At 38.1% G+C, this 14082-nt stretch overlaps 6 protein-coding genes across 6 annotated transcripts; 2 read left to right on the plus strand and 4 right to left on the minus strand.

The window, feature by feature from the left end:
• Positions 1-729: 729 nt before the first annotated feature.
• On the minus strand, positions 730-987 carry cox14 (cytochrome c oxidase assembly protein Cox14; the record flags this gene model as incomplete). Its single annotated transcript, XM_056181319.1, has 2 exons — positions 730-786; positions 841-987. The coding sequence occupies 2 exons, from the start codon at positions 985-987 to the stop codon at positions 730-732; spliced, it is 204 nt and encodes a 67-aa protein (XP_056037737.1).
• A 774-nt stretch (positions 988-1761) lies between these two features.
• rrp45 (exosome subunit Rrp45) lies at positions 1762-2756 on the plus strand (the record flags this gene model as incomplete). Its single annotated transcript, XM_056181320.1, has 3 exons — positions 1762-1925; positions 1996-2115; positions 2165-2756. 3 exons carry the CDS (start codon positions 1762-1764, stop codon positions 2754-2756), a joined length of 876 nt encoding a protein of 291 aa, XP_056037738.1.
• Positions 2757-3577: 821 nt separating this feature from the next.
• On the minus strand, positions 3578-4888 carry rnc1 (KH domain RNA-binding protein Rnc1; the record flags this gene model as incomplete). The annotated part of the gene is made up of 1 exon (XM_056181321.1): positions 3578-4888. The coding sequence occupies one exon, from the start codon at positions 4886-4888 to the stop codon at positions 3578-3580; it is 1311 nt and encodes a 436-aa protein (XP_056037739.1).
• A 1624-nt stretch (positions 4889-6512) lies between these two features.
• Positions 6513-8075, minus strand: SOMG_02530 (dipeptide transmembrane transporter; the record flags this gene model as incomplete). Its single annotated transcript, XM_056181322.1, has 1 exon — positions 6513-8075. One exon carries the CDS (start codon positions 8073-8075, stop codon positions 6513-6515), a length of 1563 nt encoding a protein of 520 aa, XP_056037852.1.
• Positions 8076-9302: 1227 nt separating this feature from the next.
• On the minus strand, positions 9303-11081 carry aah1 (cell wall alpha-amylase-like protein Aah1; the record flags this gene model as incomplete). Its single annotated transcript, XM_056181323.1, has 1 exon — positions 9303-11081. One exon carries the CDS (start codon positions 11079-11081, stop codon positions 9303-9305), a length of 1779 nt encoding a protein of 592 aa, XP_056038739.1.
• A 1739-nt stretch (positions 11082-12820) lies between these two features.
• vph2 (ER membrane V-ATPase assembly factor Vph3) lies at positions 12821-13495 on the plus strand (the record flags this gene model as incomplete). Its single annotated transcript, XM_056181324.1, has 2 exons — positions 12821-13234; positions 13280-13495. The coding sequence occupies 2 exons, from the start codon at positions 12821-12823 to the stop codon at positions 13493-13495; spliced, it is 630 nt and encodes a 209-aa protein (XP_056037850.1).
• Between the last annotated feature and the right edge of the window lie 587 nt (positions 13496-14082).

Here is a 14082-nt window from a genome sequence, read left to right on the forward strand (position 1 = left end):
GACAAATAAATTTGTTCGAGACACAATTGGCTTGTCAGCAAGTAACATAGAGTAGTAAGATTACAAAGAGATCCAATCAATGAGCTTGTATTTGATTCACATAATTATAAAAGCAATAAGGTAAAGTTATACGAAGGCATTGAAGTAACGATTAGCGGTAGATCATAACGTAATTATATTTGTGGGAACCAATACTGGATTGGTCTAGACTTTGCTTAAAAATAGAAGCGAAATCCGATTATTTCAGCAGGAAGGCGTTACTTGGGTTACTGGGTAAAAAGGTACTTGGATTTGTACGGGGAATGAATGAATGGTTAAGCATGTTTTGCGTCGGTAAACTAGATGTATCTACAAACTTAATTTAGTTGCTTTTTTTTGTTTGTCATATTGTAGTCGTAGTCGCAGTTGCATGTACAGCTGTTTTGCAGGAACTGCTTTCTACAGATTCAATCTTTTGTATGACGATCATAATAAAGTATATAAGCTAATAAAAGGCTTGAAAAGAAATTTATCAAATCAAAGAAGATAGTATGCTATCTTTTTTGTACATTTCTTGTAAGACATCATGCTCTTGTCGTCTCCATCGCTTTCCTAGAAAAATGAAAGAAACCTTGGCATTCAAAGGAAGAGCGGAGGTAGTGATTGAATCGAAGCGAGAAATAGAGGGGAGGAATGTATATGAAAAGGTGAAATAGAGCTTGGAAAAGCTATAGAAAAGGTCGCTTTGCTTTACTTCAGGTCCAATTGATTAAACTCGTCTTCGGCAAACCTTTCATCTTGAAGATTCTAGCAGCAACACCCGTTAGCATCAATTGGATGGAAGCATTATTTCTAGTATACCTTTTCGTGTTCTTTCAAAGCAGCCAAACGGCGTCTCTTATGAGCAAAGTATGATTGACCAAGTATTACTGTACCGCCAACAGTGCCGAAAAGCAAAATAGAAACCGATCCCCTCTGGATCAAGTTGTAAATACTGCCACGATTCATTTGTAATGCTATCATGTATTAGCACTTATTAATTCCAGTCCAACCAGAAGGCCATCTTCTCTGCTACTCTTCAAAATAATTCAATCATTTATGACTCTCATCGTCCATCAAACAGCTTCATAAACTTACTTGTCAATTCAAAAAGCACTGTCAAAATAGATTTTCCCCGTAATCCTCCGAAAATGCAGAAATATATGACTAGAAATATGGTATACGGTGGGTGACAACTTGTAGTCTTTTTCGATATAAACGAAAGCTACCGTTCTCTGTCTGGACAAGTTGACATGGATCAGGATAGCGAAGAATACAATCCTTTTCAATGCAATGCAACGAAATGCAACGCTAAAAAAATATTTCCTTAGTGTTGAGTTTAATTGTCAAAACACAATTGCTCTTATTAATATTTCGATTTCCTTTCTAAATTTTACTCTTTGCTGCCTTTTTTACGGTGAAATTCATCGCTTTTCACATCCATCGCTTTCTTCCTGCTAGAGGTCGTTTTATTAGTGTTTACTGCAGCCGTAACCACTATGCAAAAATTTTATCGAGCGTCTCACTACGCTCGCTATTCGGACGCACAGCAATACTGAAAACAGAAACAACAAACGAGCAGACCCAAGAAACTTGAAAACAAAGGCTGTCGTTTCTTTGGGGCTTCAGGAACTAACTAATTTGGGAACATTTGGAAGGATTTAAGGTCAGGATTTGAGAACCGTAAAGAGAAACAATAGCAATTGAAAGAGACGTCGAAATTTTTTGATTGAATCTGTTGGTATGTCGAAGAGTCTTGAACCTTCCGCAAATAATAAGGGCTTTCTTATCAATGCCCTGAAAAAAGAACTGAGACTGGATGGCCGTTCATTAACTGACTTTCGAGATCTTACAATCCAGTTTGGTGAAGATTATGGTCAGGTAGACATTTCTTTGGGTTCAACTAGGTAAGACGAACAATCTTATTTCTAATTCTTTATCTTTTCCCATCCTTCGCTAACATACTTCTTCATCTAGGGTTATGGCACGTATCTCTGCTGAAATTACGAAGCCATATTCAGATCGACCATTTGATGGAATCTTTGCAATCACAACTGAGCTTACACCACTTGCCAGCCCTGCTTTTGAGACAGGAAGGTATAACACATTTCAATCTTTTTGTTCTATAAGTTAACAACGACTTTAGAGTATCTGAGCAAGAAGTTATCATTTCCCGCCTCATTGAACAAGCAATTCGACGTTCAAACGCTTTAGACACAGAATCTCTATGCATCGTTTCAGGACAGAAGTGCTGGAATGTTCGTGCAAGTATCCATTTCATTAATCACGACGGAAATTTGGTGGATGCTGCATGTATCGCAGTGATTACGGCCCTTTGTCATTTTCGAAGGCCTGAAATCACTGTTCTCGGCGATGAAGTTACAGTGCATTCTATCGATGAGCGTGTTCCTGTTCCTCTTTCCGTTCTTCATACCCCGATCTGTGTAACGTTTAGCTTCTTTGAAGATGGAAGCTTATCAGCTATAGATGCATCTCTTGAAGAAGAAGAACTGCGTACTGGGAGTATGACAGTCACCCTCAACAAAAACCGTGAAATCTGTCAAATCTTTAAAGCCGGAGGTGTTACAATAGACGCTTCTAGTGTGGTTGCATGTGCTCAAACTGCTTTCCAAAAAACGACATTTATCATTTCCGAAATTCAACGGGCTTTAGATGAGGATTTGTCTAAAAAAGAAACGCAATTTTTTGGAGGTTCTGCCAAAAACCAACGCTCTTAAAAAAAAAAAAGGAAATGTGTAATTAGATGCTGTTTACTGGTTATAGATTGAATCCTAATAATTTTATTACTATCATAAAATTGCACTTATTCAATACTTTTGCTCACATTCTGTTCATTGAGAATTGTATACACAATACTTATTTATTTAAACAAAATGACAGAAGATACCTATGAAACAACAAGCGATTTTAGCAACGGCAAAAAAAAGGAAACTACTGTATTACTAGATAGAAAAGGAAATCAACAACAAGCGGCAAGGAAACAGTAGATACTACAATTTAAGGATAGGAGATTTTGCTAATACCGAGAAATTTAATTCAGGGGATAATAAAAACACATTCGTGACATAGCACAGCTGTATATATTGAGAGGACGAACTTTTTGTTGAGAAAAAGGGACAACTCCCCATATTGCCCTAACTATTCCGCAGAGTTATACGCATTGCTTGTAAGCACAACATTGTGTTCCACACAAAATGATATTGTTGATCGTGACAAGGACAAAACTGAACATAGCAAAAACCATAGTTAATAATTTTGAGCAATACATAGTACTCTTAGAATATAATAAAAGGCAAGAAAAAAGAAAACGAAGTAAACAGCTAACAAGAAACGAAACCAGTAAGTAATATAACCCTAATTTTTTTGATTGATAATAATGATAAGCGATGCGTTGAACATTTAGTCAACAAAACGAGGATGTGTAGAAATCAGTATGGGTGCAAACTTACATAAAACAAGAACATAAAGACCGAACCAAAAATTTATATTCAAATATACCATTATCAATTATGAATGAAAGTAATGAGTAGAATACCCATTAATGAGAGCGACGATCCTTCTCAAGTTCAAGCTGCTGGTAAAGTAAGAAAAGAGCTTTCTCATTTTCCTCATGGGTACCCGTAATCGTAAACATCCGTTCACCAGTTTCGTCATGAGGCTCTTTTGCAATTGAAATCTTGCTACCACTGGTACGACGAATTTCAGAGATTTTCGAGCCTCCTCGACCTATTATACAGCCAACCATGTCAGCGGGAATACTGATGTTCTGAGTGACTTTAGGTTGTTGCAAAAAAGGCAACTGAGGGGTGGGAAAAACTGGAGCACCGTAGGAAACAAAGTTTTCTTGAACGCCTTCATTAACAACGGGAGGAGTATCAGAGGCAACTGGTTGGGGAGGAGGAGTGCCCTGAGCAAGGGATGGAAGAGGTTGGGTAATACGAGAAACAGGGTTATAGAAAACAGTACCAGCACCTCGTTCCCAGTCATCAATTAGGCATTTTCCAATCTCCCAGATAGCTGCGTGAAGGTTTTCAACCGTTCCATGAACTTCAACAGTACGCTCGGTAGATTGAGGAAGCATATCTTTGGAAGCGATCATGCGACAACTGCATTTGTCTTGGATGTGCTTGATACGCAAACCATTCTTGCCGATGATACTACCCATGAGGGAATGAGCAATAAGGAGGCGAAGTTTTCTGGGAGCAGCAGGTTCAACAGGGGTACCGTCAGCGTTTGTGCTGTTGCGTGCAAAGATATCGATTATGAATCTGTAAGCGCGTACAACATTTTCTAAACTACCACTGACAGTGAGAACACGATCATGCACATTTGGAACAGCCTTAGTGACACCAGCTTTTACATTGGTAGAGGTACGAAGCTCAGCAACATTTTTGCCGGCTTTGCCGATGACGATACCAGCCTCACGAGTGGACAAAAGTGCACGTAAAGTGAGCTGTTGGTTAGCATAACTTGTATCGTCCATGGTAGGCTTGTTACTACTAGTGGAAGGAGGGGTGGCTGTGATAGGGAGTTCTTGCTGAGAAGTGGATAAAGGTTGTGATTGCTGCATGGATTGAGCGGCTTGTTGGAGTCCGGGGGTTACACCGTTCTGGATAGTAGAAAGAGGAGTTGAGGTGGATGAAGTAGCTAAAGAAGAAGCACTTGCGAATGTAGGAGGTACTTTGGATAAAGAAGCGGCAACGGCGGGAGCGGATGCGTCTTCGGGTTCGTCTTGGAAAGTCACGTCGAAAAACGAGTTTTCTTTTTCTTCAATTGACTTTGGAATTGCAAAATGGTTATATGCCATAGATGATATAGGTACGGTATTGGTAAGTTGGATAGGACACATATGCGTTTTTGATTAGGAAAAATGCAATTGCAAAAACCGTATATGTGTTAAAACTAAAAGTAGTTATCAGCGTTTGGCCAATGTGTGAATAAATGGAGAAAGCGGCAGGATATTGCGTGAAAGGGATTTCAAGGGCCGGTCAATGGAATACAATTGAAACAAAGCTTTTTTCAAGTGCTTTTTATTTAGATAAAAACACCCAGGTAAAAAGCTTTGAAACGACAGAAACGTTTAGGACAAATGGGGTTAGGAGCACGGTTATGGTAAAAGAAGCAAAATGAGTGAAGAGGGGAAAAAAATTTGCTGTGAGAAGGATCTGGATGGTTCAAAACTGTGTCCTATAGCACATTCACTAATTTTTTATAACGAGTAGTAACGTTATTTATCGTAAGTAAATAAAAGAAGTTCAAAGCGGTAATTACGAATGTACGTTAATAAACAAACAAAATTGCCATAAATATTTTATTAGACACGAGATCATCTACTATTCCGATGGCTTCCTATTCGTTTCTTTTATGTAAGCAAAAAACTCCTCTAAGATATTTTTGGGTTTTATCTGCATGGTCTAATTGGTATGTGTTTTGCTGAAATCAAGTGGTTGAATAAGGAAAGAGCATCTGTTACGGTTGTCTGCGTAGTTACTAGCAATTGAGAGATTTGAGAAAACATGAAAGATGGGTTTCTGTAATTATTCTCAGCTAATGGCGATCACTACCAATAAACTTGAATGTTTAAATGTAGTTGGTGGGAATTTACACCGTCACATCAGCACAACGCAAATACTATAAATCCATGATGCAAGTAGATGTGTAAAAAAATAAATAAAGACAGAATCTTATTATATTTTTAAATTAGATGTTTAAACGAAAGCAGTATCATTTTGTTTCTATTATAATGTAGTAAAGTCTCACTGGAAGCAAGTTCAGTTTAGAAAAAAGAAGAAAAAAATCCCCAACTCGTCGTGGAATTGATATGTGAAACCTAACCATTGCGAAAACAAGTAGAAATACGATTAAGAAAAAACTCGATGATTGAAATTTTTTAAATTTGCACATTGAATGCAATTGAAAATGAACACTGGCAATCACCAACGAAGTTGATAGTGTTACTCAACACCATCCAAATATGAAACTATCTCACATATCGTTATATTTTCTTCTCTTACATCCAGAAGAAGCGAAATCAATTTGTTGAAATTAACAGTTAAATCACACGAACGGTCTATTGAGTATCTGGAATGTAGACGTGCGCTCTTTGAGTATGCTCGGCTGAAATGGTTGAAAACACCTCTGCAAGTATAGAGATAATCATTCTGTCGCATGCTTCGTTTACTTGTTCACTTCCATTAGAAGGAAGTGTATTTCGTATTTGTTACCTTGCACGTAACAAGCGAGACACTTTGAAGTATGGAGTTTTGCAATATCAGCTACTCACATTACTATAAATCAGGTAGTCACAAACAATCTTAGCTTCCTTTTGTACCAAGATATGTCATAATTACTGTGTGAGGAACGGGAAGAAAATATTATCTCCCTACTTATTGAGCAAAAAAGTGAGTTGTACAATAAGCATTTATATTATAAATAGCAAAAAATAAGAAAAGGAAAGTGGAATAATCCGCTTTTTACCAACGATACCGAAACTTGATTTGCTCACGGTCAGTGAGATCCATAAACTCTTCGTTATTAACAGAGTACGCTGTAGAAGGATCGTTCGCCATGACATTATCTCTCCTCTTGTTTTCATAAAGATAATATCCAGTTAATAAGAAGGCTATGAAAATAATCAAACAAAGAGCGACAATCATAGCTTGGATGCCTTCAATATACTCTGGGGTTTGTCCAGACTTGAACAGTTGTGGAGAGACGATGTTTCCTACGGAATAAAAAACAAAGACAGTGGCATTCGTAACGCTTTTTTTCGTGGAGCCAGCAACGTTAGAAGAAATGAGTGACAACAACAAGGCAGTGCCTGCAGGTACCCACATAGTGAACCATACGCCCACCAAGCGGCCATAAGGATTAGATTGGGGGATTTTCCAAATCATGATACATCCAACCAAATTCAAGCAATTACAAAAAGCACCAATCAACAAACGTCCCTCCTTGAAAATCTTGCAGAGAATACCACTGACAACCATGGCAGCAATTTCAATGGCACCCAAGGGCATGTTGAGGACAGCTGATTTCAGTTCATTATATCCGAGTCCGTTGATAATTAAAGTACTGAAGACACCTATACCATTGGTAATCATGCAAATACCAGTAAACAAAGTGATCATGATAACTTGAGGATCACGAAATGTTTCCCAGGCTTGAGAAATTTTGAATGTCTTGTTTTCCAAACCAGTCCTATTATCTCTAACCCTTTCCAAAGCGATCCGTCGCTCATGAGAAGTTAGGAAACGTGCTTTGGTGGGATTACTGGGAATGAACATGAAAACGAGCCCCCAAACCAGAGAAAGTAAGCCTATGACAATAAATATGTATCTCCAAGAGGAAATTCTGTGATGAATATGACCCAAACCATACGATAAAATGGACCCGACGATCTGGGCGGTACCGTTGAATGCATACCAACAGAGAGTTCTCATGGGTTGCTCTTCACGTTTATACCACATAGAAGTGATATTGATGAATGCCGGTGTAATAGAAGCTTCAAATACACCGGCTAAAAATCGAAGAGCTAAAAGAGAGGAGCCATTACGACAAGCAGCCATTAGGCAAACCATGGCGCTCCAAAGGATCACATTAACGAAAATAAAAAGGGTAAGAGGAACTTTCTGCATGATATAGGCGGCAGGGTATTGAGCTACCAGGTAGCCAACATAAAACAGCGTAGTCATACTACTATAAGTCTGACCACTAATATGTGTATCATTTTTCATACCGTAAAGAGCAGCATAAGACAAGGCCGTCTTGTCTAAATATTGAATCATATATGTAATACACATTGTTGGCATCAATACAAGATCAATCTTCCAAAGAACTTTCCGGGCTTCTTTCTCTGTATAATTAAATTCACCATCATAAAGCAAATCACCTGCTGCAATGTCCACCTCCCCCACAGCTTCTGTTGTAGTGGGCTTTTCAATTGCAAAATCCTTAATGCTCTCCTCTGCCTTTGCCTTGGAAGACGATGCGCTCTTATTTGAACTAGAAAGTTCAGGAATCTCTGAAGAAGGCATCTTGGAATGCAATGAACACCTAGAAAATTAATTGTATTCAATAACTTAAATAAAAAGAGAAGATTTTCCCAAAAGGTCTAATATAAAATAAATCCACCGATCAAGACTTAATACTTGAATCAACAACAAAGAATGCTAGCAAAGTATTTTCAACTGTCATCAAACCCTACTTAGGTTTCTCAATATCTTATAGTTCTTGTTTTTTTTTGTTGTAGTAATTCCCAACGTCTCTTTATATACGTACTTAGCAGTCAATGGCTTATCTTTGAACATCATCGATAAAGTGATATTGATCAAAAAGTGTAAACAATGAGAAAGTCAAACTCATCATGAAAATATTTCTAGAGAAAATTTTAATTCCAGAGTATCATTCTTACATTCTCTTTCTAATCCCTCCCTGTACAATTGCTTTGTCAAACATTCGGTGTCTACGTTGCGAAAGAAAAAGAAAACACCAGTTCTACATGAAAGATGACTCCAGTATAATTAGTGTGGGCAGTAATTCTATCCCTATCCTGTTTTTATGTCCGAGAAGAGAACTAACTAAACACCATGGCGTAATCTTTCGACTGTGATGATAAGGTGTCGAAGCGAAACAAAAGAATAGTGAACAAGTAGATTCCATCAAGTTCAGTCCTGCCAGTAATAGACGGTGTCGTAACAAGTTTCCCTAAACTCCAAGAAAACCATAGTTGCCAAGCATAATGGAACGGGAATTCCAATCCATTGTAAGGAAGTCATAGTAGATTCATGCATTTCCAAAAAAAAGAATAGAAATGTCCTACTCATGTTGAAGTTGTAATATCATAGCAAAGCGAAACGTAAAACATGCTAGTTTAGAATTCATTTATTGTTTTCCTTTTACGAGAACTCTTGTTTGTGAAGGATACTTTGACAAGCTTAACATTCCGTCAATTCTTCTAGTAGTAGTTATATGAATATAAGTACTCCTGGCTTCGGCAGTCGTAACAACTAGCTTGTGGCCACAGCTAAAAATTACTGCCTTTTATGAAGCAATTGAAGTTGATGCTAATAAATTTATCACTTGACTTTTTCGTTTCAGCTTCCTTTAATGCCATCTTTTCAGTGAGATGGAGGTTGGCAACAAACAAATTCTAAAACTAGCAAATTAGATATATAAATGTCTTTATTAAAAATCCTTATCTACCGACTATAAAACGGAAATTGGAAACGAAACTTGATTGAATTCGAATTCTCTAAACCATATTAAACCAGTAACGCAACGGCTAAAAAGCAAGTGGCCGCCATCATCAAAGACAAAGGCTTCGTAGAAGATCCCTTGGACTCGTGAGAACCAGTAGGTTTGCTGGTAGAGTAAGCAGTGCTTGTTGAATCAGCAGTAAAGGTGGAAGAGCCGCTCGTATAGGTTCTGTGATGCGTAGAAACTGAAGAAAATGTTGTTGGTGAAGCAAAAGAAGAGCTAGATGAAAGTGAGTCGGACAATGAAGATGTTGGATACGAGACAGAAGAAGAATAGATACTCGTAGGTGTTCCCAAAAACTTTTCAAAGGAAGTCAAGCTAGCCTCTGGATAATAGACTTGAGGCATACCAGTAGTTATTGTAACTGGTAAAGTACCAGAAGAACCCACAGTAGCAGTTGTATTGCTTAAAACTTCACGAACTACGGTTCCTTCGTCAAAGTTGGAACTGACATCGTAAGCAACCTTGTCGGAATTTGACTCAAAGTTTGTGTAGACGCCAAGAACGTCTCCCTTTTGAACGAATGAATAACGTAGTTCATTGTTTAAAAACTGGTGATTTGTTGTCGTCCATTTATCATTGTCATGCATAGCTTGTTTACGCAAAGCGACGACCGTACGAATTAACTGATAATTAGGTGAGCTAATGTTATAACCGTAATTCCACAAAGCTTCACGATTATCAGACGTACCGGCACCACCAGTCAGGTGCTGTTCTTGTCCATAATAAATAATGGGAATGCCAGTATGGAGTAAAAGAAACACGATGGCACCTTTGTTTTGCGAGGCATCATCCGTAATGTAGGGATAACGGGGTAAATCATGGTTTTCCAAAAAGTTAGCGACAGTAGACATATCTTGACCGGAACAAGCCTGCTGAAACTGAGTATCAATTTGTTGAAGGTATTGGAAAGCAGCTCCGGTATTATTGAAAGCAAATTCGATTCCTTGTCGAATTGGATAGCTGGTAATGCTATCGATTTGGTGGCGAACAGAGCAGGAAATGTCAGGGTTATAGGAAAACATCTCACCAACGGAGAAAACACCAGCAGACTTAAGATAATCGGGAAAGAAGTTGGGGTTCATTTGCTTAATGGCGTCCACACGGATACCATCAATACCATAGCGCTGAACAACATCGTGAATATGTTCATTCAGATAACTAGAAACTTGCTTAGATTCGAGATTCAAATCGGCGAGGATGATTTCATCATCACCAGCCCAGCAATCTTCAATCTCGGAATTATTGGTGCTGGCATAATCGATCCAGCAGAAAGGATGGAAGTAATCAGATGAATTGAAAGGATGAAGATTAGAATAGGTGATATTCTCAGGGGGACCAGGAATAGCCATGGAGTTGGCAAGGGCATCGAACATGACCCACATATCACGATTATGCATATCATTAATAAGATCAATTAAATCGTCTTCGGAACCCCAATGATCGTTCAAGCGAGTAAAATCGCTGTTCCAGTAACCGTGATACGACTCACCGTCTTCGCCATACGTACCTTCGACATTTTTATCGATAGGAGACATCCAAACAGCATTGAAACCCATCTCCTGAATGTAATCCAGCTTGGATTGAATGCCTTTCCAAGTACCACCGCAGTACTTGCCAGAACCCTTTTGACACTCAGGGTTCGAAGTATCGTTGACGGCAAAACGATCCGTCAAAATTTGATAAACAACACGGTCTCGCCATTCTTCAGCGGTTTTTGCCAGACCTTGCTGCACTCCGCTGAAAACACCTAAGGCAAGTAACGAAAAGTGTAACAATCCCATTTCAAATGACAGAAATCACAAATGAAAATGCAAAAAAATGAAAAGAACTTTGAAAATGAACGAGGAATGAAACTAAAGGAGAATCAAACCAATGCAATGCGAAAGAAAACTGGATGCGAATGCGAATGCAAGGAAAAAAGATGAAAAAGAAATATGCAAAAATGAAAAGAAATCAAACGAATCCAAATAAATGCAGAACCAAAAGAAAAAGTTTCCTAAAAGATGAGGATATTGAAAGAAAAAATAAAAGGAGAGAAAAATGATTTAAAGAATAGACATATATTTGAAAAGAAAGAAATAAAAAGAGAAAAGAATTAAGAAACGTCTCGGGGATAAACCCAGCTATTGAGCCAAATAAGCGAAGACTGTAAGTACCAACAAAACTTGTCCATTTGGAGCCAAAGCAGTCCTTTTATAGCTTTGAAGGATGGTGATTTTCAATCGGAAAAAAGGCTGGTATCATTTGTGAAGCGTAAACAAAACTCCAATCATGAACTAAAAGTAAGACGAAGGAAGAACTATTTCATTCGGGCCGAGTTATTCGGTTTTATCGAAGCGACCGAATCCCGGTTGCATTGGATTTCTCAAACCGAAAGGATACCTCGTAATAGTAGTTAAAGTAATAATACCTAAAAGAAAGTAGCAATCTGAACAAATGGGATTTTTGTTTTTGTAAACAATTCCTTATTCAAGGGTTCCCTAAAGAAACTTGGCTCCAAGTCTATATTATAAACATTGTAAACACAAACAAGAGCAATAGGCCGACCGGAAAATCGTCTGGAATCCTTTGAAAATGAAATTTTTCCATATTCTTACCGCGACGTTAAATCCTCGGAGAACAGACAAAAACCGAACCACCAACCATGGACCAGAAACAGCAAAAAAAGAAAGAATGATGAAGGTATGGATGCAATCACAAAACAACAAGTAGTTCAATTAGAGAATCGTTAGTTTTGCGTTATTCGTCCTGTGTAGTCCTTGATAAAACGAAAAACGAAGAGAAATCATAGCGTCGCGTCGCGTCGCGTCGCTTTTAGTAGCAAGAAATCCTCCAGAACTATAGTTGCGAATCCACTGTCATTTAAAAGCTCCTTAGAAGAATTTCAAATGTTTTATAAATAAATAAACGATAGGAATGTGTGGAGCGAGGTTTCATACATTTAAGTCGCGTGTCGACGAGTTTCCCTTCATGTAACGAGTATTTGCTGAAGTTTGTACTGGCAGAGTATGCTCGGACCTAAAGTCATAATTAGGAAACAAAGAACAAAGAAACGAATCGAAACGACAGATGTTGGAATGGTTTTGTGTAATACGGTACATTTTGAAAAACTACTAGCAACGAGTTCCCGAATTCGGTATATGGTAAACATCGCTTTCCGTAAAGACAGCAACTAAGGATGGTTTGTTTATTGTCGTCACCTAGTAAACAAGAAAAGGCCAAGTCCATATTGAAAGGAAGGATCCAACAGAAGGAATATACTGATGTTTCTTCATTTAATTCCTTTATAATACTGATTAAAAATAAATAACTACCGAAGCCTGCTTCCTCATGCGTATTGACTTATGTTTCCTAGCCTTTAGAACGAACCACTACTACCCTGCCACATAAATCACCATTGTTGGTATTCTTTTCCTACTGTCGGGAGATTGATGGAACTCGAACTGAATTTTTGGAAACGGAACTAAAACAAACCAATTTTATACCCTAAATACAGCGAGCGACTAGAATAGTCGCTTCTATGGTGACATATCAACTTACTGACCAGCAAAAGCGAGAATTGCAAGTACAAGATTCCATCATTGATGGAAAACAACTAAAAAAAAGCCTTATCAAGCTTAGAAAAGAAAAAAAAGATGCGGATTTGAAACCTTTTCTACGAGGAATCCAGCTATCGTCCTTATGCATGCCTCGTTCCAATAATGATGTTGCTCGAGACAAAAGGGACATCGATGAGCTGAGGGAAAAAAGTCTCTATGATGGGGTTCAGCTATTGCCTTCTATGGCAGGTGTATCCGACGATAGTCAACTTCAGGAAAAAGCGGAAGACAAAAAAGCAAAAAACCAATTAAGCGCCATCATAAACATTCTTTTTACTGTAGTGGGGACCACATTTGCAGTGTGGTATTGCACATCTTCTTTTCGAATAGAAAACGTATGCTGGTGACAATGATCCATTCGAATACTAACTGTTTTATAGAGAGTGGCTATATGTGGATTTTCATCTCTCTTGGTCCTAATTGCTGATACATTTCTTTACATTCGGTTTCTTACTTTACCACCCGTACAAGCGCCAAAGCGTGCTAGAGGTGAAGTTATCTATACGTGGAGTACCAAAGATCCACTTGACCAAGACGACCAGATTTTATCATTTTTAAACAGTCCTGTCCCAATAAAAGAGAAAAAGAATAATTAGGTTCTATCCAAAATTGAAGAAAGGCAAATTCGGTTTTGCAATGGATTGCAGTAACCCTAAATGGTCATCTGCTTGGGTTGTATTTAACTTTCTTCTAAAGGCTGAGGCATTGCAGTTTGCTCAACCGATAGAGCACTTGGTGTTACAATGATATGCTATTTAATTCGCTTACCAAAGACGTTGAGGTGTTTGCGTTTTTGCATGGTGCAGTTTTTTTTTGTCTTGTGTCTCTAAAATGTTTTGTGTATTTTAGCATTTCATTCACGCCGAATTTGATTTACAAAGGCAACTAATATAAAGCATTATGGGGATACTACTGTTATGTTGGCAGCTGCCGTGTAGAGTCCTTGCGTTTTGTTCTATCTTCTTTTTACGTTTGAATGTACATCCATTTATCAAGAAGAAAATTCTCTGCTTTAGTTGAGAAAAGTTGACTCAAATCCGTAAAGACAATTTACTTGGAATATCTTACTGTTTTTGAAAAATCATTCGTTTGCTTCAAACCTGGATTGCTTCTACTTATATTTTGTATTACTCTACTCATCCCCATCGGTCAGTGAAACACGCGTACTATATCCTTTCTATTT

The sequence above is a fragment of the Schizosaccharomyces osmophilus genome, chromosome 2, assembly GCF_027921745.1.
Source record: "Schizosaccharomyces osmophilus chromosome 2, complete sequence".
Classification (NCBI taxonomy): domain Eukaryota; kingdom Fungi; phylum Ascomycota; class Schizosaccharomycetes; order Schizosaccharomycetales; family Schizosaccharomycetaceae; genus Schizosaccharomyces; species Schizosaccharomyces osmophilus.